Source organism: Triturus cristatus, chromosome 4_1, assembly GCF_964204655.1.
Source record: "Triturus cristatus chromosome 4_1, aTriCri1.1, whole genome shotgun sequence".
In the NCBI taxonomy this organism is placed as follows: Eukaryota; Metazoa; Chordata; class Amphibia; order Caudata; family Salamandridae; genus Triturus; species Triturus cristatus.
Genome location: NC_140585.1, coordinates 420,645,759 through 420,671,618, shown reverse-complemented (window position 1 = coordinate 420,671,618; position 25,860 = coordinate 420,645,759). Strand labels below are relative to the sequence as shown.

General features: G+C 42.7%; 1 protein-coding gene across 1 annotated transcript in view; it reads left to right on the top strand.

Annotated features, from left to right (window-relative positions):
• LOC146855053 (carbohydrate sulfotransferase 1-like) overlaps positions 1 to 25,528 on the top strand; it is a 180,580-nt gene extending 155,052 nt beyond the window's left edge. The window contains exon 4 of the mRNA XM_085650558.1: positions 24,250 to 25,528. Coding sequence (XP_085506684.1) covers positions 24,250 to 25,361 — 1,112 coding nt within the window. The 3' untranslated portion in view covers positions 25,362 to 25,528. The remainder of the gene's footprint in view (positions 1 to 24,249) is intronic.
• The last annotated feature ends 332 nt before the right edge of the window (positions 25,529 to 25,860 follow it).

Below are 25,860 nucleotides of genomic sequence, written 5' to 3'. Positions count from 1 at the left end.
GGAGGAACTTTACTCTTCAGGTATACCATCACCTGATCATACTTCCTCATTACTTCTGGATCTGGTGCCCCTGTTCTTGGATCTCTTGGATATTCCTCAGTAGGCCAACTCACAACTATTTTACACTCAGTCCACAAGTCTGCTGGAACAATTATATCAAACAGACTATTCAGGTCAACCCACAGCACTTTTGACAATTTTACAAACCTATCTACCTGCCTATACCACTCGACGGGCTTTTCTCTCAATCGAGGGAAATCATTCGTAAATGATAAAATATCCTGTCTGGTCCATGGAACATGTACATATCCTCCTCCAGGTATTTCTCTCATGGGATAATGCTCCACTGGTTTCTCCTTTTCTCTCACTGGAAATGCTGAATAAGTTGTTCTATCTTCAGATTCCTCTCTTTTCTTATACCACCTATCCTTCCACTTTTCTACATCACCCCATTTTCGCAATAATGCCACCATTTCTTTAATCTGTCCTGTTCTACCAGAAGTATTCAAATTTTCTATGTCTTTCTCTGTGAAATCCATCCTGTAAGTTTTCTGCAAAACCTTTACTTTATCAATGTCAACTCCTTGCTCATTTGCTATCGCTCTTAGTCTATCATGAGTATTTCTTGCTCTCCATGTTATGCTTTTACACATAAACATTAATTCACCATCATGATGACTCTTCAGAATTTCTGTTGGAACTGTTCCTGTCACAAGCTCCTCTAATTCTATACGCAACTTAACCACATCAATAACTTGTGAATCCTTATCCTTTTTCTGAAGAACCTTCATCCAATCATTCAAATCATCAACTGTTATTTCAGCAGTTTTTCTCACTGGAACCACTTTTTTCTGCGGTTCTAAAATTGGCATCCCTGAACAACTGGGTTCACTAACATCCAATAGTTCACTACATGTGTCATGTCTTGTTTGTCTCAGGTCACTTCTTTCTGTTCTTTTATCTGAATCCCCTGAAAGACCAACTGAATTTGTCAGATTATTCCCAACATATGGAATCACTAGTCCATTCTCACCTGTTCTCTGTTTGTCAAACACAGGCATAACTGGACCTATTGTTACAGGCACCGTAACAGCTTCCAGATTCTTCGTTAACTCCCTAATTTTCTCAGTCAGTTCTGTTGTCGTTTTTGCTAATTTTCTGGCATTTTCCTCACTACTTCGATTCTCTCTCTCCCTGAAAGAACTATTACTTCTTGATTCAGGTGTCATTTTTTCTTTTTCAATAATACAGACTGTATCTCTTATCGGAGAAACAACTGGTGTACTCTCATCTGGTTCTGGTCTATATGGAGGTGGTCTCTTGTAAATCATGTCATTTAAGACCTCATCATCATACTCATGAACTCCAACTGCTCCCTCTTCAATTGTTCTCATAGGATATAATCCCTCTGACATATTAACATCTCGCCATCTTTTCATTCGATCATGATGTGTCTCACGATCATGTCTCCTCCCAAACATATTCCTGTAATACCCTCCAGATCTTTGCTTTTCTCGCTCATGAACTTCCTCTTCCCATTCCACTAAAGCCTCGAACTGTGTAGGTCTCGGCTTCGGGTCCAGACGTACCATCTTTTCCCGTAAATTTCTCAACACGGCCAAATTAAATGAACCATGTTCTGGAAATGCTAGAACACCATCTTCTTTAGTATACCTAACCCAATTCTGCAACCATATACAGGTATGTAATCCATATTTCGCAACCATGAAGGATGCAGGTGTTTTCGCTGGAGGTAGCAACTCACCCTCTCTCGTTTTAACCTCTTTATCCTTGGTAAACCACCTTTTAACTTTCCCAAAGAACGTTTTTTCCTTTTTCTCCTCTTGATAATACATTTTAGCGCTTACTAAAACTCTCTACTCTTTCCGTATTATAAATATACAATACGAGGTTAGGTTGAAAAGCTCGATTCCCACTAACGCACCAATCCTGGAGCGTTTACGTCACTAAACAGCTCTTCCAATCCCTGCGCGACTCACACTAACGCACCAATCCTAGTGTTATCCAATCAGAGCGCGAACCTTCTGACGTCAACAGCCGCTGCAGTCTCTGTCTTCTGTCTCTGTCACTCGTCTACCCCTCCTTTACAAAACTTTCAGTAGACTTCGTGTTCTAATTTCTACAAAATCTATTAGTTACAACATAAAAACATCTCCATTGTCTGCTTCGCTAACCACAGAATAGTAAAAAGAGACTATTTCTCAAGAGTCAACAAACTTTCATACATCTCATAACTGTTTCCTCTAGGACTTATCCAAAGAGTCTTACAATCACTTAATGTATATACATTCACGCACATTCATACAAGAAAAATATAGTACATGCACACAGAATCCTGCTTCCCGAGAACAGCGCACAATCTGTCCCACTACAGAATTATAACATACATTAACTAAGCAACTTTGCCCAGTTCCTCAAACAAGCTCAGAGAATACCTATTACTCCTCCCGCGATAAGCTTTAACGGCAATCCTTACGGATCCCTGGGACTTAAGACCAGAGTTTCACAGATAACCTTCACTACAATACACACTCCTTTTATACCAGAAATGTTTTCTAATAGTAACATACAATAATGTCACTGATTCCGAACCCAGACAATGTGAACGCGCAACTTTAATTGTCACACGTTATTCCTTACAATCCCGTCTTTCCCGAGAGCAGCATATACACCTTCCTCTGCCCTACTACGGAACTGCTACCAGCTTCCAAATTCCAGAAGCACTACATATAACTCAACATGACGACTCCAACATATAGTATTAGTACATATACCAACATCAACCAAAATAAATCAATAATCAATAAGCTAATATACAAGCAATCTTATCTTATCAGATCAAGACAACCATCTATAACCATCCTCTGCTACCAGAGAAATTGATAGAGATCAGGGTACCTAAAATAAACCCACTTCCACGGATAGAGTAATCTCACAGTTACACACACATACATTCATCATACACTAGGGCCCATTTCACTAACATACACTCAAATACTCTACCAGCAATAGACCTGTGGGAAGAAAACTCCAAACCACCCTGCATCTATATCTAGGACGATAGGACCTGATTATAGTGGTTGTCCTTAAACATACTCTATACAATCTATACAATAATGATCAAAATGTACACAATAATTGACAAGAAAGGAAATTCGACACCATGTTTAAAAGTTATATTGCTTTATCTAAAATTAGTCAAAGTAAAATCAGAATAAATCATTTCTCATAGTTACCTATTCTAACTAAGTGTCAGAACGGGTCAGGACAAGTCTCTCGGTACGAAGTCCCTCAGCATCGATCCTCAGCAACGCAAGTTCACGCAGCAAAGGTAAAATGGCAAGTGGCAAAGCCCTCCCTAAGCTAACAATTCTTATAGTGAAAATTACAATGGAAACACACATAAAATTGGCAGAATAAACTGTATCACTGAGCAGAGCGAGAAGGAAGGGATGTAACATTGCTACATCTGAAAATCTTCGCTCAGGAAAAGTCACAAGACGTGAACTACGGAACAGGAACCAAGAAACTATTAAAGTATCCAACTTGTTCAACTTCCCTCGGCAGCCGAGCCACAGTTCTTTGTCCATTTCTGAAGCTCCTTTGTTTGCCAAGGACGTTCCATTTCTTTGGAGATCCTCCAAACTGCTGATGTCCTCATGGAAATTTACAACAAGGACCATGGTCAGTTGTCTTCGACCTTTTTCCAGCAGGGGTCTCCCTTGCCACATCACAGAATATACCACAGCCAGGCTTCGAAATACTGTCAGCTCGGTTAAGGCCTTCATAGGCCACAATAGACCATCTTAATTAAAGAGACAAAATAAACGTTACTACAGCATAATAATTAAACAGTGTTAACCCCACTAATACCCTTATGTGTATGTATTTATCTAGCTTTGCGACATAAAAAGCATTAATTCAGACAGCATTTTGTGCTTAAAATAAATAGCACACAGCAACGTTTAAACATGAAAACTTGCACGTTATTATTAAACAGAAACAGCACAAATAAGCTAACCCTCGTATAACTTTCTCTTATGTTAGAACAAACGGATTGATTAATAAAATCACACTTGCACAAGACAAATAATTAATTGTTATTTATTAATAAATTAATAAAACGCATAGACATGCCAGAGCTTCAAAAGCCCATGAATTTTCTAAAAGAAAACTCTGCTCCAGCAATTGCAACTGGAAAGCAAGAGCCATCCAGGCGTATTTTAAAAGCTGTCCATTTAGCGTTCTGCTTCCTTCAGATATCTTTTTCCAGGTTCAGAAATGTGCTGAGGACTTAGTCGTGGAATGCCATTTTTATTCTTTGCACTAACCAGTGATTGAAGGTCTCCAGAGACCTAATCCCTGCAGAATGTTCACCAAAGTTTAACTGGATATATTTACTAAAATTTCTTCCAATGTAGCACAGCATCCAAAGTTGCTGCACTGTGTTGCTTGAGAGGGAGAGAGCAGGAAAGCAGCAGATCTACAGAGATATGGCACTATCCCGCTCTGTCCCGAATGCTGGTGCACAATCGGTTCCAGCACCATGCACACACCTTTGCACCATTCCACAATGGTGTCTGTCATGTCCAGCATAGGTTTTCTACTGGAAGGGTATCCTTCCAGTACAAAATACTACACTTAGGTTAACTTTTAAACTTTTCCTACTTTAAATTGTGCTTCACAAATGCAAAGTCGAAAAAGATTCGAAAACTAAAAATATTTCTCCTGGATACCACCAGTGTCAACAGAGCATTACGTATGGATGCAAACCCCTGTCTACTTTTTTTCAGTTGCTAGGTTTCTGCACCAAAAACCATGGATGGTTGCATGTGAATTCCCTTGGAATGGCCCCTTGATGCTAAGTAATGCGAAGCAGCTATAGGTGCTACTTTTCATTACTTTCAGGTAACTTTTCATTGCAAAAAAAGTTTTGTGCTGGAAAGTAAATTTCAAATAAACATTTTTGCCAATTTGTGTCACGTTTATGACACAAAGCCAGTGCAAAATGTTAGTAAATATACTCCAGCATCTTGTCAATATTTTCCTGTCTTACTTGACCGTAAATCTTCACTGAGGCCTCTATTAAAAATGGAAGAATCGTGTTCCCCTCCCTAGAGCCGAGTCCCCTCCTGCATCGAGTGCTATGAAAAGGAGGAATCAGAACTACCCTGGTATGGAACAACTATCCCTCATGCTTTAAGCGGAGACGAATGTCTGAGAGACCCCAGTGGATGAAATACATCTGACACATAAGGCTCCTTATGGTACCTTCATGTAAAAATAAAGGTGGTTGCTCTTTTCTTTTGTGATTCATTGAGTTGCTTCCCCCTTCCAAAAGGCTTTTCTCAGATATGTGGTTCGGTGTTTGCCCTGCAACGGTCTTTCTGACTAGTGAAGATGGTGTATTGTTCACATGCTGCACAATTCTACATGTGTAACTGGAATGCAGATTACTGTAAATTGAGAAAAAGAAAGTGTGGAGAACTCATTTACCTTGCTTACCTTTTAGGTAGCAAAAAGTGTGATATTTAAAAAATAAATTCCATTACAGATATCAACATTTTAGTATCTCCACTTCACTGGAATACATTTTTGACAAGTAAGCAAAAAGAACTTTCATATTAAATTTCTCTTATTTTCTTAGGCAAAAATATAAACATAGACTTTTAGTAACAATGAGATCCTCTCATAGGAAAATGCAGTTTTACCAACACAGTCACAAACAGCTTTTTAGAGGCATACTTTTCTTAAATATTTATCGTGTCACTTTTACACCTCTAGGCTGACGTCACCCAAAAATACATGAAAATCTTATTCCCGGAAGACATCGCCCTGGTCTGAAATACACTCTCAAAGATTCAAAACTGGATGTCCAACCAACATTTAAAACTCAACCCAACAAAAACAGAATTTCTTTTGATCTCACCTCTCAGAAATCTAAAACCCTTGTACAAGAATGGATGGCTAACCTTCCCGCTCTGGATGGCTGCCCCACCATTGTCCCGAGTGCCAGATCACTTGGCATCACCGTTAATAGTCATCTAAACCTTCACAGACACATCCCAGCTATGGCCACCAGCACACTAGACCCTCTGAAGCAGGTGTGTGGCATCAGACAATTGATTCCGGAACAAGACCTCAAAACAGTGGTACAGTCTCTCGTTCTCGCCAGACTAGACAATGGAATTGCCCTTTGCTCAGGCATTCCCAAAGTTCACTTAGGCCCACTGAGAGCAACACTTCATCCTGCAGCACGCTTCGTTTTAGTTCTCAATAAACCTAACCACATTGCCCCTGCTCTTCTAACCCTCCAATAGCTTCCCATTGAAGTGCGGGCACAATTCCAAACAGCTTGCATTGCCCACTGAGCGCTGCACTCATCCTCACCCTCCTAGCTAAATGAGAAACTGAAAATCTCTGTAGCAAACAGGGGTTCCAGAAATACACAATACCTGCTCCTGGAACTCTCCCTACCTTCAATTGAGAATGATACATAAACCAGCTTTCTCTGGTAGAGCCACTAAATCTGGAACTCTGTCTCCCTCCCTCCACCTAACCTCCTGCCTAGTCACCTTCAAAAAGGACCTGAAACTACTCCTGCTTGACAGACATCTTGGTTAATAACCCTTGAGCAGACATAAGTACTCTCTTTAGTGTGATCTGAAACCGATTCATTATATGACCCCACCATCTACATCTTACTGTGTATGTACTCACTGTACCTGTCTCTTGTGGTAACTCCTGTACTCATCTACCGATAAAACATCTGAGTTTAATTACCATAACTGCAACCCACTGTAACCAGTGTATCCTGCTGTAAAGCGCTCTGATGCCTTCAGGCCAGGTTTGCGCTTTATAAAACTGCAAATTATTTAATTTAATCTTATGCCTTAAGCAACTAGCTTTGTGAGTATAGAGAGCACATTTAAAGGTGACTTAGTTAATGTATGAAATTAATTAAATCAATGTTTGATGTTTTTCTACATGGCAGAGCACTTTTCACTGCTTTGTGCTTCTGCACAGTTTTAAACTGCAGCCTCTCATTGTGCCTCTGGAGCTATATCTTTTCATTATGCATGTGAGGAGCGTGAATATACACTACATCCAACATATGCTATTTAACTTTCACATCACTGGGTTACTTCCTATGCCATCTTATCATGGTCTTGCTGGAAAGTTACATAAGCCAATGATGTGTAACCAACTATACATTAACTTTAGAACGTAAGAGCCTCCACCTTATGACAATAAATTCAATTTCATACAGTACAGAGCCCTAATGCCATCAAAAATCCAAAACAACGCAGAAACCACTCAAGAAGATGCCCTTTCTCGCAGAACTATTTTGTAATAAACCATCTGCAAGTCATTCATTTGAATATTGGCAAAGGCAACTCCGCCTTCCAAGGTCGGTAAAATGACTACTATAAACCTAGGTAATATCTACACCAATTAATTACAGCTCTTAGAAATGGCAGTTGTGTTTTAAAGTGCTTTATGAAACACAAAATTAGGAGGCAGGATGAGTAGTTTAGTATTAGGGAAGTGCTACTGGAGAATGGTTAGGACAGGCCATTGATGGGTTGAAAGGTCAGGATCCAAAGGTTGGGATTCCTTATGAAGATAGGTTTGTTTATGATGGTTCTTTTTCTTTTTATTCAGAATTATTTCGGATGAAAAGTTAAGATCCCTTTTCTTCAAAGTGGACTTGCAATGCAGAGATAACATTCTGAAACAGATGTCTAGGTGCATACTGATAGCCTCTGTACCTTTTTTGGAACTCATCAGCCTGGTGTAGTTGACAAGCAATATGGATGTTTGATTGAGAACAAAACGCAACCGGAGCATGCAGGTGATATCAACCATAGTTTTGACAATAGTTGTTACTATTACCCAAGTTAAGGGCCCTACTTTTACCCACCTAGGTAAGAGGAGCGGCTCAGGGTTTCCTGACATCAGGGCCTGGTGGTAAGACACACACGTCTGCAGGAGACATGTTTAACCATTGAGCTAGCCTGAAAGTATTTGCACTCATTGCTACTGTAATGTAGTGCAATGCATCAATGAATAACTTTTTGCTCATTATGCAGTGTTTTAGCACATGAGCAGGTAATAGATGCGATTACTTTAAAGGGATTGATGGCCCAGCCTGGGATTCGTACTTGTGGCCTTTCCTTTTTATCGCTGCCTTTTTCCGCAGCAAGATGCTACCGCACTGTGCCATCTCGCCAGCTCAGTAATCAGACATTTCTCTGCAGGAAAAAAGTGTTTCTCCAATTCCATAGAGGAAATCCGGGATCTTTCTGCCTGACCCCACAAACCTAAAGCGCATGATTTCCATAGACCTTTTCAAAAAAATCATCTCATCCTTGAAAGTTCAAATTAGAGTATAGGTCTTTAGTCTCCCAAGAGGAGGCAGAACGGATTCGGTTCAAAAATTAAAACAAGATTTCCAGGAGAAAAGCTGTGTTTCTTCGCACTTCGAGGCTGTTAGAGTGATTTTCCTCTCCTCCCTAACCGGTCAGGTGCGAAGAGAACACAGCAGAGTGGGTAGAGAGGCTACTGGCAAATCCCCGAAGTACTCGGAAAACAAGCACTCAAATCATTTTGTGCTTCAAACACTGCCCTGCTTTCGAATTCAGGAAATAGATTTCAAATGCCCTGTTTGCGTGTTCGCAGTCGATTTGGAAAAAATCTCGCTCTATTTTGTCTTAATGTAACACTGTCATTGCGTCTCGTTCAGCCGACCTTCTTTTCAGAACAGCATCCATTAACTCTTCCAACCCCACACCAGCTCAGCTCGAGCCTCAAAGCTTGTTCTTAAAAAACAAGAGGCGTGAATGCGTGATGATTCGCAGCAGGACTCCACCCAAACCCGGAACTAATTATATACATATTTCGCAATGTTTTTCTCTTCTTCTTTTCATAACCTCCTAATATAGTCCATCTGCACACCTTTTCCCACACGGATGCTGTTGTGTTTTTAGGCTCTGTAACATGGGACCCGGCTAACAAGGCACTAGTGAATGTGCCCCGACCCCTAAAAACGTATTGAATGGGCTAACAACCATGATGGGCACATTTAACTCACCTTTAAGTTACTTGTATATGGTAAACCTGGTACCCAGGACCTTTAAGTTGAATGGCACTAGTGGACTACAGCACATCTTGTGCCACCTATAAAGTGACAGTACACAGCATATCTTCAGTTCTGCCCCTGCAGCCTGGGTGTGGAGTTTGAAAAACTGCAAATTCGACCAGCTCACCTTCCTTTTTACTACTTATAACTCACCCAAAGGTAGGCCCTTAATGCCCATAGGGCAGGGTGCATTGTATTAAAATAAACAAAAAACAGGGCATGTGTAACTAAGATTTAAATGCCATGGCACTGAAAAATCTTCAAACTTATTTTTCAATGTGGCAAGCCTGACCCTCCCATAGAAAAGCACTGGGTTGCATTAGAACAGCTTAAAATGCATATCTTCGGTATGGGAATAACCAGAACAATGATTCAAGGATTCTAATTAATAGTAACTTAAATTCCAATCTAGTGATCAAGTCGGATTTTAAATTATTATTTTGAAAGTGCCCTTTTGTGAAAGTTAAAAATGAACAATGATGGACGTAATGCTGAATCAATCGAAAATGTTCCCACAGTCACAGATCTGGGTTAAATCCATCGTTTTTTTGCATGCCATGCCATTCCAGTTTAGACCCAGACATGTGCAAATCAGTCTTGACCCTGTTCCCCATGGGAACAGTCCAGCCTGAACTGCAAGGTCAGTTCCTCCCTGACCAGAAACAAGCATCCTAGGACCGGTTTCGGGGCTTCCCCCTCAGAATAGCTTGAATCTGGTGGCGTAGCGAGCACGGGAACCACGTCTGGGCATACCCTTCCCACTTAGAGCATGGCCACCTGGCATACTGCCAGCTCCTTGCAAGGAGGTGTGAATAGCTCTCAGTAAACGGAACAAATGGGCCTTGGGTAGCAGGATGTGTGACCTCCTCTGACAGGATCGCCTGGGAGATGTGCTCACCAACTTTATAAGCATCAAAAGGGCATCCCCTGTCACAGGCAGACGTAACTCAAACCTAGGCCCATCCTACCACTGTCCAAGTAGCTAGAGTGGCAGCAATCCTAGTGGGCAGAAAACAAATTTCAGAACTGGTGTGCAAAGGAGTGCTTTCATTTCCATAGACACACCTCTGGGGTGTGGCCAGAGCTCTGTCCAGGGGATGAAAGGGTCTGCCATGTTGGGTTTTGGTAGAACAGCACATTGTGGGATTGTTTAGGGCTAAGTCCACAGGAAGTGATCTCATAGTGGTTAGGGTTACACCTGGTAACATTTTCCCTATTGGTAAGGGAGTCTCCCTCACCAAGACATGCGCACTTTGAAACCTCTGTTGGAGTAAGCGCAAGTCTCAATGGCACTGGGGAGTGCCAAGTGAGGCTGCTCTGTTCAATCAGTGCGCTGCTCTCACAGTCTAAGAGTAGGGCAAGGATTGGTGCCCGCACTGTAGCATCTGTTTCAGAAGAGGTCCAGTTCAGTGGACGTGTGTTTAGGTAAGTTAAAAAAATATTTATATATATCTATTTGTGCACGCCCAACCCCCTCCTGCCCCGTAGATGCAGCCGCCACTGTGTTAGAGTATAGTCTTTTCCCTTTCAAAACTGCATGACTGGACACTTGGACATCTTTTCCTAACATTTCACTAAAAGAACTAGAGGCTACAACCAGACCACTGCTAGCCAAACTCAACTTGCTGATCAGCCACGGATGACACTTTGAGCTTTTAGGTGCTAGAATTGTTTAACACTTCCATAAATTGTATCTCTGGTTTCCTACATCTGATTTTAGTTTTTTTGTCGTCTATTTGCTCATTAATATTCACTCTATTTTTTATAAATTGTTGAAGGATTGATATTTTTCTACTTTTTGACTGTTTTGGTAATAATAAATGATTTACACATGTCTCTTAAGTTGCGCCTGTATGATTTGTGCTACAGCTCCTAAAGGTTGAGCTCAGGTTTAAATTATTGACACCTAACTTGACCTAGTAAGGCAGTGCTGACACCTCCGCTAAGGCGGAGGAGTGTCACTCACTGCTGTAAAGCAGTGAAAAAAAGAACAAATACAATGATAATAACTCAGGGTTATTATGACTGTATTTGTTTCTGCTGCGCAGCTTTGCGGGCGGGGTTGCTCTGCTCAGAGGGCAGGGGAGGAGTGGTTTGCCCACTCCAAGTGGGCATGGCTCTTTAGCTTTCCCTCTTGGGCCAGTCAAAGAATCATGCGCATTTCGCACGTTATCCATGCAGGCTGCACTACAGCCCATGTCGAGAACATGCCCAAACCCCCATTCCCTGGCTGAGTGCCGAAACACAGCACTCAGGCCAATCACAACTCTGCATTGCAACATTGTGATTGGCTTAGGGGAGGGAGCCTGACTGCTTCCTGTTGCCACCCCGGAGAGGAGAGACTGCAACGACATGGGAGAGAGCGGGAGAGCGGCGAGGAGGTACGTTTTCTTCTTCTTTTTTTTTTTTTACATTCCAGCTTCCCTCTACCCTTCCGTGGGCCGTCCTGCTATTCCCGATCTGTGCCTGCCACTGCTGTAATAAGGATTACTGCCATTATTACTTCAAGAGGACTATTACCACTTCTAATAATCCACTTTCTCACCCTTGAGCTAACAAAACAGAGTTTTCATGCAAAGATGCAGCTTACCGCATCATTGGTGCACTGTTAATGCATCACACAAATAGATATATCCCATTTGCACAATGAGGAAACATTTGATACAATTTACTTAACACACTCTTTGATTACAACAAAGGTCTAATTGGCAGTCTAATGCCATTATTCAGAGTTACACTAATACTAAATGTGGGCAGAAATAGGGATTTCTGCCTGCTTCAGTATCAGAAGTACTGAAGTAATTTCACTTCTGGTATTCCTGCAAATGGTTTTCCAAGCAAAACGTTTGTGAATTGTTCACTGGTAAATTCTTGAATTACTTGTTGAAGTGAGTGCATTGACACCAATTCCCTTTTCCATTGGTGAAAAGTAATTTCGCATCTTGGAATCTCTGATCCAAGCAGTAGCCAGAGTTTTGTTTGAGAAGTTACTGCATGTGGAGTTTCACATGATTCGAAATAAGTTCTTTGGAATTATATTTCACTGTGTATTTGTTTATTCACTCTCTAACATGTGTTAAATGCATAATAATTTTAAGGATTTATTGTTCTTATACTGTGCTAAAGCCTGGATGCAGGTATTTTCTTTCATGTAATTTCACAGATTACTGTAGTAAACAAGGGTTTTGGTGATAGTGATCCCTCAAACAAACTGCGGATAGGAAGTAAGCACTGGAATAATACTTGATAGAAGAGATAGTAACTTGTTATCTTGTGTGTAAGTTTGTGTGTGTTTTATTAGTAATCTCAGACAGTGAATGCCAGAATGAGTCAGTGCACGGCCGGCCGATTGGATTGATGAAATGAAATGAAATGAAATGAAAAATTATATTTATATAGCGCGTAACTACCCGGAGGCCTCGTCGCGCTTCAGCAATTACTATGACGAGCTCCAAGGTACACTAGCACGCTTTCGCAAACAAATGGGTTTTTAGGACTTTCCTGAATGCCATCCTATTGTTGATCTGTCTAATACTCACAGGAAGGGAATTCCATAGTTTGGCGGCAGAGTGTGAGAAGGAGCGACCGCCCCAACGGGCTTTGATAACCTTTGTTGGAGTTACTAAGTGCAGTGAGCCGGAACAAAGGGCTCTGGAAGGGACGTAAGGCACTACAAAGGGGAACAAGATGGCAGGGCCTGTTCGATGAAAAGATTTGTGCACTATGCACATCGCCTTAAACTGAGCTCTGGCAGTCATTGGGAGCCAATGAAGCTCCTTAAGGGCTTTCTTAGCTGATTGCCAACGAGGAATATTAAACAATAGCCGGGCGGCACAGTTTTGGGTGACTTGGAGCCTTTTGGTCACCGCTACAGGGGCGCCCAAATATAAGGCGTTCCCGTAATCCAGGCGAGAGAGAATCAGGGCCTGAACCATGACTCTCCTCGCCTGGAAAGAGAGCAAAGGAAGAACCTTGCGGAGCATTTTCATTAACCCAGCACAAGTTGAGGCAGTCTTGGTGGCTTGGACCGAGAAATCAAGCGCCCTGTCAAGCCAGATTCCAAGGCTCTTTATCTGGGGCTTAGGGAGGGGAGGAGTGCCAAGGCATGTAGGCCAAATAGAGGCCAAAGTGTTCGGTAAGGAATTACCTAATAACATGATCTCCGTCTTCTCCCCGTTAAGTTTAAGACAAGACGCATGCATCCACTCAGCAACAGCCTCTAGACACAGACCCAGGGTGTTAGATGACCCCTCCGAGTGGTCCAAAGAGACCACCAGTTGGGTGTCGTCTGCGTAGGTGACGATACGCACACCAAAGGGCTGAACTATATTTGCTAGAGGTTGCATATAAACATTAAAAAGAGTGGGGCTCAGGGACGAACCCTGCGGAACCCCACAACTGAGTGGTTGCTTGGCTGAGATCGTCTCACCCTCGAACACCTGAAAGAAACGCTCATCCAGGAAGGAAGTCAGCCATTCCAGGGGCGCGCCCGACACACCCATGCCTTTCAAACGATGTAATAGGATGGCATGGTTGACAGTGTCGAACGCGGCACTGAGGTCGAGTAGTATGATGGCTGCTTTTCCTCCCTGGTCCAGCACCGCTCTAGTCTCTTCTGTTACTGCTATAAGGGCAGTTTCAGTTCCATGCTGAGGGCGGAAACCCGTCTGAGAGACACATAGTAGGCTATTAGATTCTAAATAGTCCACTAAGATGTTATTAATGTGTCTCTCAAGAAGTTTGCTCATCCAATGGATGCATGAGTGCAGCAATGAGTGGCAGAGTGCATGTATGTTGCCTTTTTCGGTATCTAAACCAATCAATGACACAAAAGGCACTTTCAGTCATAAGACAGACCTAGTGTCTCTTATGATGCACACCCTCCCTCCCAGTAAAGTGCAGCACATTAAGTGCTAGCGAAAAGGTACATTATGCCTTTCCTGATCACATAGCCATTACTTGAATTGTAGTTGTTATGGGCTACTAAAACCTTTCAGGAGCAGATTTTTGTGATATTGTCACTGTACGTTTATAAGACGCTATGTGCAAACCAAGGAGCCACCTTTGACCACTATCTCATTATTAGCTTTGCTCTTTGAGACGGATCATTGTTTCCTCCATATGGTGATCCGACTGAGTTTATTACAGTAATTACTGTGCCATCAACAAGGTTAGACGAGAAAAAGAGTCCCCGAAACTGTTAATCGGAAAACACTGTATTTAAAAAGGATTGAGATAAAGTTTGTTTTGACTCCTTTAATTTGTTAATTCAAACAGAACAAATTAATGACGAGCTACATTTCGTAAGGTTTTTTAATACCCAATACAGAAGTAATATAAGTAAACATCATGCGCTTTTTGCCGTCACCTGCCATGAATTGCTTTTTAACCAGTTCTGCAAAGTCAACCATTGGGGCCTACATTAGTTAGAGCTGGTAAAACACCTCCACTATTCCCATTGGCATGGATCTAGCGATGTTCATTGAATGCACTGAGTGCCTGCAGACTCAACCCCTATTCAAAATGCACGGTAGTCACAGCAGGGGTCACATCAACATTGGGATTGTGTGCATGTGCGTGAGTAGGTGGAGGTTTGCGCCAGTACAATATGGACAAACCAGGTGCACGTGAATGCTCATTTCTCATATATGAAAAGCTATTCATCTAGACTGGTTTCCTTTCGGTTTGTACATGTGTCTAGTGCAGGGCCGGACTGGCTGTACCGGGCACAGGGTGTTTCCCCAGTGGGCTCTCAGGGTGGGGTCTGATTTTAGACCCATGGGGGGCGTTTTTGTTATCGAGGGCCAGTTTTACAGCATAGCTGCAATATCGGTCCCCAGCAGCAAAAGCGGCACAAAGCTTTCCGCTAGCACCCCCTTGCTGGCCCCCCTCCCCCCATCCCCTGGAGCCAGCCGAGCTCTTTGCTGGGGCCGGCCCTGGTCTAGTGCCATAATAACAATGGTGCCATACCCGTTATACCAAGATTAATATCTTTGTCATCTGTTTATCTTACTAGTTCTCTTTACATGTCTGTGATTCATACAAAATAAATTTGTAACAGATTCATGTTTTTATCTTATTATCTGAGAGCTCTATGCCAGCTGATTATTAGTGAGTCATTATTCATTTACTTAGCCACTTTTTGCTTTTATTAATGAACAAAGCTACTAGATAAAGCTACTTTTCTATGATATTGTGTTTCGGATGTCATGGACTGGCTGTATCCATCTGAAAGGCTTCAGGCCATTGTGCACACTGTTTCTAGTCCTTGACGTTTTTTGTGATCGCCTGATTCACTCTGAGTGTTGCAGTCTTGATTTGCTTCCATGGGACTAATTAGACTAACATATATTTTGATGAATGATTTTCAAGTGAGAATTTCATGAGTGTGTCAGAAGTCCATGGTGTGTATCAGCTGTTGTGAAGTGTGTGTATCTGCCATCTGTGTCAGGCATGTTTATCAGTCGGAGCATATACATAGTTAGGAGTGTGCGTGTTTTATCAGTGTGCATGTTAGCAGTCATACGTGTGTGTCTTTCAAGAGTGTGTATAGTCAAGAATATGTAGAGAGGAGTGGTGCATCTATGTCACATTAACTGTGTGTGCTGGGTTTGGGTCTTATGTTGATATGTGTACCATGTGTGTATGAACTATGTTTAGCATACGTCCTAAGTATAGGCTGAGGGCTGTTGGTGAAATCAGCTATGAAGGTTTCTTACTAAGGTTTTGTATGGGTGCTTGCATGGCTAAAAGGGGCTAAAAGTATTGCCTCAATGTGTTTGGCATTATAAAAGTTGGGGATGTGGTGGAAAATAACTCACAAGTGCACAGCTCCAGGCAAGTCTAAGGGGCATATGTACAACAGACAGACAGAGTGTGGCGTTAAGCAAAACTTGCTAAAGCCACGCTCCACCATTCTTACAATGCAGGGATGCACCGTATTTACAAAGATACAGTGCACACCTGCGTCTTCCCTAGCACTGGCCCTAAATTAAGTTGCCTAGCACCAACGCAGGCACCATTGTACTATAGTGCAAATTTGCCTGCATTGGGGTGAATAATTGTTTATGTGCAGGAAGGTGTCCCTTCCTGCACATAAACAATCACAAATAGTGATTTGTAACTCCTATGTGTGCAGCAATGTGCAGCACACATAAAAGTTGCAAATTGTCATGTTTTGAATGATTTTTTATGTGCAGGAAGGGACACTGTCATAATAAGTGACGTTCCTGTGGCGATAGGGGCTTGTAAATATGCCCCTAAGTTCGCAACAGTTTAAAGTGGTTGTATGTACTGTTAATACGTTTTAAACTTAGTTTGCACGCTTTCAGCAAATTTTGCAAGTTTTTGGAATAGTACAAAAAAAGCTGTTTGCTAACGTCTGAGAATTTATACATTATAGTTAGGGCCATGTTTCCATAGGAAATACATTGATTGGTTTGCTTACAACTTTGGCACCATTTGCCAAATCTTCACACACCTTTTCAAAAAACAGTCTCATCCGCCTAAGCTCCTTCTTGGAATGTTTAGAGATGAGTCTTTAAGTAAGGGCAGAAAAAAGCAGGGGGGGATGGGGGAAACTCTAAAATGTGTTTTCCCTATGCTATTTCCCATACCAAAAATTAGACACAGCTACACCCAAAACAGCTGAAATTATCTACACTAAACTTTCCAGATAGCTAGATCTTTTTTCAGAAAGTGTGCTGTTGGTCTGAATTTATTCAGTAGCATTTGAGAAATTAAGGTTAAAAAAGGAAGTGTATATATAGGGACGTGGAGGATCCACGGATGCAACAGATCAAAAAATAAGATTTTATTGGCTCCACCACATCAGCAAAGATGTAGCAGAAGTCATTTTAGGACCCAGGTCTTAGTCCCCATTTCCACAAAAAGATTTGAAAAAACATATAGGGGGCAGGTTGAGGACACAATGACCCCTTAGGCCTGGTGCCTGGTTTAATCAGTTCCACGGCTTTTTGAAATATAAGCCAGCTGGGGTAGGCCAGGACAAGGAGGGGTCAGTGCAATATAAAATTAGGAGAGGAGGCATGCCCCCCCCCCTCCTAGAGCCACAAACTGGCACCCCAAGCCCTGCGGACTAAATTATGTTGCTGTGGGTACCCTAGTTCCACCAGAGACACCCACAGCAACTGGAGGCCTTTGGGCAGCGGGGGAGGCCCTTGGCCCCTGTGGTTGCTGCTGGCTCCCTTGCCTGCACCCATTGTGGGAGCAAGCTACGTTTGTTTGCTCCCACCCAGCAGGAGCAGCTTTTCTTTCTTCTCCCGCCAGGTGGAAGCACATCTATGTTTCCTGCTGGCAAGAGCATGGAACTTGTAGTTGAAGTTCTTCCCTGCCCAAGCTCTTTCAGGTAGAAAACAGCAGTGTCCTAGGAGATGGGTCTCTGGGGCACTGCTTCAATCAGGCCCTGGGGAGGGGTGGGAGGGTCGCTGTGTCCACTGGATAACTTGGGGCGGGGACCTCACCCTCCAATTACTAAATGCTTCTTCCCCAGGGGATAAGGTGCTCAGCCTTCAGAAGGCTTGGAAAAGGGGGCTGCATATTAAAAACGTTATTGGCACTGGGTAATTGGGGTCCCCTGTGCCTTCAGAACATTAGGGGAGGGGAGCAGCATACAGCTCTCCCCATTAAAAAAAGTGATCGGCACTGAAGGATGGGGGTATATATATTCTCTACAAACAACTAACTTTAACGTGACCTCATAGTTAGGAATTGTAAGAATATCTTACTTTACATTATAAAAAAACTTAGAAATTCACTGAAGCTTCATATAATAGAGCAATCTGGGTGGTCGAGGCTGCCTTTTTTCCCACTAACCACCTCACTCTTGCAAACTATTGCGTAAGCTCAAGCTATGAGTGACTGGCCGCAACATGAAGAGAAATGTTGCACCTGCATTACAGTCCCTATGTCCTAACATTTTTTTAAACGTTCAATAAAACAAAAGAGGGCAGTTTAGGGGTACACTAATCCCCTGGACCATGTGGGTGGATCCAAATTCAAAAATAATTTTTGGGGGTGGTTTCCATGATCCAGTGGGTGCCCTGCAGGAGCTAGCGTAGCCCTGTGGACTCCCTTGGGAGGAGGCAGGGCATTGGTGGCTGCGGTTTGTTGTCGCAAACAGATGAAGGCCATGCATGGTGGGGGGGTTGGCTGCCCACGGGGGGTGATCACATTGCTCATCCACACAGGGGGTTGAATTGCTGATAGGTTGGACGCAGGGCCCTCATCGAAGGCCTTGTCTGCTGGGGGTCGAGGGGTTGGGCTTATGTGATGACCCAGGACCGGTTTTGCTCTAGTTATGGGCTCATCAGCTGGATACAGCTTGGTTCTAGTGACAGCATACCCATGACACCCTAAATGGCATGGGTATGCCCAGACATGGGTCCCATGCACACTATGTCACTAATTCAAGCTATACCCAGCTGATGAGCCCATAATTAGGGCAAAACTGGTCCTGGGTTGCTTGTGTTCCGGTTCAGGGAGGATCTATTCAGGCAGTTCGGGCTGGACTTGTCCCATGAGGAGCAAGGTCAAGAGTGCTTTACATATGGCTGGGTCACAACTGAGATGGCATGGTGAGCAAAAGAATGATGGGTTGGCATGCTACGATTGCCATTGGTAGGCAAATTACAAGCACTCCTCCCATCACGTTTTGTGTGTATCCACTGCCCTAAGTGGCATGGGTATGCCCAGATGTGGGTCCTTTGCTCACTGTTCCACTGGAATCAAGCTATACCCGGCTAAAGAGCACATAAATTGGGCAAAACCAGCCCTGGGTGCCTTGCGTTCCTGTTCAGGGAGAACCTGGTCTGGTATTTCGGGCTGGACTGTTACCATGAGGAGCAGGGTCAAGACTGATTTGCATATGACTGGGTCTAAACTGAGGTGGCATGGTGACCAAACGAACGTTGGGTTGGGATACTATCCTGAGTGATTGCCATTGGCTAGGCAAATTGCAAGCATTCCTCCCATCATGTGCATTTTAATAATATCTTACTTTACATTAAAAAAAGAACTGTAGAAATCCACTGAAAGAAGGTTAAAGTGGTGTTACGGGAAGGCCCTGTAATAATATAAAAACTATGGTTTTAAATTAAAAAACAATGAAATTCACCAATTATAATTTACTGAGCTAACTATAACTTGTACCCCACCATGTTCTGCTTATTACCTCATTAATACTACATCACTCATGACATGTTAAATGGCATAATTGATGACATCACGGATAACATCTCAAGTGACATCATTGATAATATCACTGATGACATCATTAATAACATCATTGTCATGTGTAGTATGAAGTTACTGTGTTTACACATGTGGGTTGATAGCATGGAAATAGCATAAGCCCAGGTGACAAGTTCAATTGTGCATTTTAAAAGTTATATGATGCACTGTAAATCAATGCAGAAGCCACCTCACACCTCTAAATCGAATTGCCACTGCAACAGGTGCATAAATTATAACTATTCCCCTGCATCTGTGTTTGAGGACAGTCACCGTCTCTGTACAGGTATATCCTGTTTGCATTACATACTATGCATAGTTCACAAGGGGTAACACATGGGTATGTTCCCTGTATGTACAGCATGCATTTCATGAAATTGGGCTATGCCCTACATATATTGAGCGGGCATGACCAAAGGTCAAACTTTCTGCCTACTAGTCAGTACTTTCTGTTCACATTGTGCAGTACGTAGTAGGCACAGTAAATGTGTAATAAATGCTGGTACTGTCTATAGGGCCTTCTACACATACACTATGAGTAGTTCTCTACCCATTTGTGACTGCACCCGCAAATCTATGTTGACCTTAAACTTTGGTTTATCAGGTTACATTGATAGTGTTAGGTTAAGTAAACTTTGCATAAACTGACCCATCATGGTAAACTCTGACCCCAAATAGAGGTTGTTGGATACGGCCCTTTCTGTAGGGCCACCCCAGATTTTCCTTTACTGCACCAATTTATGTTGTCTTTTACGACCCTTTACAGTTTGCACCTGTTAACTAGAGATAAAGTGGTTGTGCCTTCTCCCTTAGAAATGCCAAAATTGGTATACACCTAATTGGCACTTTTAAATTACTTATATGGTAATTGTAAATCGTACCACATGTACCTAGGGCCTGTAAATAAACATACTATTAGTGGGCTGTAGCACTCATTGTGCCACCCACTAAAGTAGCACTGTAAAACATGCCTTAGGCCTTCCATTGCAACCTGTAGTGCAGTTTTTTCCATTTTGACCTGGCAGAAAAATCCTTTTCCAGGCCTAAACCTTACTTTTAAAGAGGGACAGCTCCTCTGTTCAAGTGGAGCAGCATCGCCCCACTTAAGTTATCCCCCAGAGAGGAAATAAAAATGGTAATACAATACCATTTATTTTTTATCCTCCCGTCCTGACACAAGCGTTAGGACGGGGGCTGGGCCGCTGCTGAATGACAGCAGCAGGGAGGAGGGTGGGCTGTGTTTGCACTTTTCAAAGTGCGCATGTCTTTTTGATCGCCCATCTTGCGACAGCCAGTCACACATGCGCACTGTGAAACCTGTAACTCAGCTGTCTTATGACAGCTGGTTCAGAGTAAGTGCAGGAATCCAGTGCCCTCGGAGCAGCGAGTGAGGCCACTCCCTCCAGTCAGGACACTGCTCTCACAGCGTGAGAGCATCGCCAGGATTGGTATCCGTGGTACAGCATCCGGTTGAGAAGAGGTCTGGAGCTGGGGAAGTTGGAGGACGTCGGTTGAGGTACTAATTTGTTTTACTTCACATATTTGTGCGCACGTGCCTCAAACCGCCAGCTCCCTTCCCCCCGGTGATGCCAGCCGCCACTGATTTTTAATACTTATAAGTCACCCCTAAGGTAGGCTTTCAAGGCTCATAGGGCAGGGTGCAAAGTATTTAAAAAGTAGGACATGTGTAATTAAGTTTTGCATGTCCTGACAGTGAAAAGCTCCTAAATTATTTTTCACTGTAGTGAGGCTAGACCATTTCTCTAATAGACTAATACTGGGTTACCTTATTACGCTTAATAAGGGATAATTTCAGTTTTGGAACAGATAGAGAGATACTTCCTCCACAATTTGTAATTTTAAATCTTCTTTAATAGTAGAGTCAGATTTTAAGCTACTATTCTGAAAAGGCCACTTTTAGAAAGTTGGCATTTTCCTGCCTAAACTAAATGTGCCTTTCTGCCAGTATCCAGGGTCGCATGTCTGTGAATGGCTCTCCTGTGGTGTGCTGTGTATTTCTTCAGACATGGGAATGAAACGGGTCTGGATGTGGAGGGAGAAGGTCTTCCTAACATGATGGCTGGGGATGAATTGTGCCTTGCACTAATTACACCTCAAAATGACCCTATCTGCAGCACACACAAAGGAACCTGACACCAGGCATGCCCTTGCGTTTGTCCCCGGAGGACAGATTGGTGCCGAAGCCAGGGAAAAGGGGATAACTGTCCAGAAGTAGTGTGGGAGTAGGCCAGGGATTGCCACCACACAAAGATTGGCACTAGGAATAAATGTCACACCCTCAGAACTTCTCAGGAAAAACAGGAGAATACCCCTGGACCTGTAGAAGATCCAGAAGAAGCACTGCCCTGCTGTCTGAAGAAGGAAGACTAGATCTGCTTACCTCTGAACCAGGATCCACAAAATAGACTAGTTGTCTGACGTCCTGTTTGAGCTACAATGACACCCCAAGATCCCAGAGGACTGCCCTCCAGCTGACAAGCACCACCTGGACCTCCTAGTGGCCTCTGATCCTCAAGACGGGACCCCCAGGTCCTGGGCCTTTGGTTGGCATCAGAGTGTACACATAGTGCTTCAAATCTACAAAAGCTGCAATCCAGGTGAAAATCCAGACATTTGGGTCTCTTCGCAGTCATGCGTTTGCTCCTCACATCAGTACTGATCTCCTGCCAACAACTGGTTATTTGGAAAGGGACCTGCTTTTCATGTCAAACAGCGCCCGCTTGCATCACCCGCCAATGTGAACCAGCTGTGACTCCCCAAGTGGACTTGTACTTTAGAAGGTTAACTCTTCACCAGGACAAACTTGGTCCCTGTATCTGACAATAGCTCCGTCACAGTTGAGCTGAACTTGTGAATGTGACCCAGTCCAGTGTGACTGATCCAGTTAAGTGTGACCTGATACCAATAAGTGTTGCTTTGTGCTTTTTGGTGCTATTTTCACTTGGAAATTGAAAAACTCATAATTCCGATTCTACTTATTGGATTTATGTTACTATGGTGACATGTTTAAAAATTTAAATTACTCTATTTTTCTGAATTGGTTTTGGATTTTTCTTGTGTTGTGTTTTCACCTCATTACTTTGTAATTGCTGCATAAATACTTTACATGTGGTCTCTAAGTTAAGCCTGACTGATTTTTTTGTCAAGCAACCAGAGGGTTTAGCACAGGTTTATTTGGTGACCTACAAAAGTCACTCTAACAAGGACTGTGTGTATTACTTAAGTGGGGCTTCAGCTCCTCTCAACTAATAACCCAATTTCTTGCAGAGGTAAATTTCACATATTTTGTACATTTAACGACTCCCAATTTCCAGCTCATGGTAATATGGATGCTTAATATCCACCCATATCAAAATGGTCAGAATAGGGTACTCACGATCCAGTCTGCTGAAAAAAGATGTCAGACAAACGTTTCTGCATATAATCATTAATACTGCTATACTTTTTTCATTCGAACATAGCTCATAACTACAGATTAGATTTACACCAAACATACAAGCATTGTAAAGTCAATGGGTCTGGTCTATTAATTAAAGTGCTTCTGTGGTGTTTTTGTGGCATTTTCTGAATGCACGAATATGAGAATGTGTCAACAGTTGGACAAATGGATAGATGAGTAAATTGGTAGATGAAGGGACGAATACATGAGTAATCAAGTGTATTGATGAAATAGAGAGTTTAAGGATGGCTGGCTAGATGCATGAAGGAAAATTGATGGATAGTGAGTGAGTGGTAAGGGCAGTGTGTGCTGGAGCAAGGGCAGGGTGATGAGGCTAGGGAAATGAGTGTAAAAGTGTGGGATGAAGGGTAGTGTAAATTGACAATATGAGTAGGACAAGCTCACCGGTGTCAGGAACGAGGTGTGTAGTCTAGTGAGTGATACATCATGAGGCTGTGTTTAGAGGCTGTGCAAAATAGTTGAACTTTATAATGGCAACATGAACAACCAACAAATAGCTGTTGTGGCTGGCAGCTCCTAAGCTGGGCTACAATCACTTATAAAGTATTAGATGTTCTCTGCACTCCTCTGCCCTGAAATTGGACAGACCATTCAGGTGGTTTTGGGGCGCCTTGTAAAACACTGTGCGATCCACAGGATGAGTTTTTTAAGAATAAATTAGAGGACTGCTAGAATTGCTTGAAGAGCTTATGAGAGTGAGCCGGAGCTGCAGCCTTTTTGGCAAGACATGTTTGGGCATCGTGGTAAGCAGTTTTTTCTGAAAGTCCCATCCTAATAGTTATGATGTACAGTGAACGTAATTTGATACATTAACTGTTACCCCCTGAATTGCCCAACATTAGGATTGCTAGGTGCAGTAGCAGGTTACCATTAAAGTCCAAGGGCAAAGCGTAGGACACTGCTAGGCAGCATCGTAGGAACCTCTATCCTGACCCACTGGGAACTCAGTAACTGTAGTGCTACTGTGGCAGCTAATTTGCATGGTAGCTTACCCAGTGATGCTGTCACTAGCAGCTGTCCTCAGGTTCATTGTATGTGAACCGTAGCACGGTCCTACTAATGGGGTGGGCTGGTCCTCAGTCCCTTGCTGATTCCCCGATTCTCCATCTACCACTCTCCACCACGCGACATGGGTGATAATAAAGGTTGTTGACATCCAAATATTGACCCCTCCCTAAGGTTAAGGAGGCAGGTTTGAGATTTTCCGAGTCTCCGCAAAGCAGCCCACTGCCAATGGAAAGTGGCAGGGAATTGGCGCAATGCTTCTGGCTGGCTGTGCGGGTCTGCAGCATAGCTATCCTGGAATGAGTTGCTTCTGTGTACTCATGCAGCTTTTTCTGTGTTTTCATTTCAGATAACAGTGGTGGTCTATTGTGTGAAGACTCTGGGAATGTGCATGACGCTCCGCAACAACAAAGCAGAAAGCATATCATTATTTTTGCAACTACCCGTAGTGGCTCGTCATTTCTGGGACAACTTTTCAACCAACATCCGGAAGTATTTTACCTTTTTGAACCACTCTATCATGTCCAACAGGCTTTCACTAACTCAAGCGCCCGTGTCAAAGGTCATTTGGACAGAAGAGCCCTGCTTGGAGCATACAGAGATCTACTGCATAACTTGTATGATTGTGATTTCAATTTTCTAGAAAATTACATCAAGCCAGTGCCAAGAGACCATGAAACATTTTCCTTTTTCCGCAGAGGGGCGAGCAATGCTTTGTGTTCAAAACCAGTTTGTGAAAATGTGCCTGTTTTGGAAGAAAACCTATGTGCCAAAAAGTGTAAAGCTGTCAACTTGACTCTGGCATCCAAGGCCTGCCACGCAAGACGGCACATAGCCATAAAAACAGTACGGATACCTGAAATCAATGACATTCGGACACTTGCAGAAGATCCTCGACTTAACCTGAAAATTATTCATCTGGTACGGGACCCTAGAGGCATATTAACTTCTAGGATAGGGACCTTCACGGATCAGTTTCGCTCTTGGAAAATTTGGAATAGAACAGGGAGAAAACCTCACAGTGTTGATCTGTCCCATGTAACAACAACTTGTGAGGATCTCAGTAAGTCAGCAGAGACTGGATTTAGTAGGCCTTCATGGTTAAAAGGAAAATATATGCTTGTTAGATATGAAGATTTAGCTAGGTACCCTGTGAGAAAAGCCAAAGAGATATATCATTTCATAGGCCTGGACTGGGAGAGCAATGTACATAGGTGGATTCTACAAAACACCAACGGAAGTGGTTCAACTGGAAACTATAAGTTCACCACCAGCAGGAACTCTGCAGAAACAGCAGAGAGCTGGAGACTACGTTTGTGCTTCAGTATAGTTCAAAGCATCCAAGATTTATGTAATAACACCCTGGTCCAACTAGGATATCAACTGGTGGACTCTGCGGCAGAGCTGAGGAATGTCTCCCACAGTCTTGTTGAACCCAAAACATTTTTGCCATTCTCCTAGCAGATAAAAATAAAATTTTAAACAGATTTTCCCATGGACAAGATCAATTATCAGTCTTATGCCCACATACAACTATCATTCACTTGATTTTCTCATGAATCAATCAAATTGTATGTTGACCAATGTTTGTAATTGTAAGCAGTGGCATGACATAAATGACCAAATCTAACCAAGGGTCTGGTTCAGAGATTTGCGGTGATGAATTTGTAGGAATGGCTAAATGAATCCTCAACAATGAGTGATTGATTGCAGAATGTTAGTCCAAAAGACTGAAAAGGCACAAATTCTTAATGCAAGATTGAGGTCTGGCGTTCAGATCAATGTGTCTGCATAATGCTTTCATTTCCTTTTGATGATGTGATCAGTAACATGATATGTGTATTAGCTGTTTTCAAAACCGGCAGGGAGAAGGAATATTATTTTTCCCCCCCCAGATTCATGGTTCTAGGACTATTCACTGTTGGACAGTCACTCATGCATGCGATGGGGCAGTTACTAT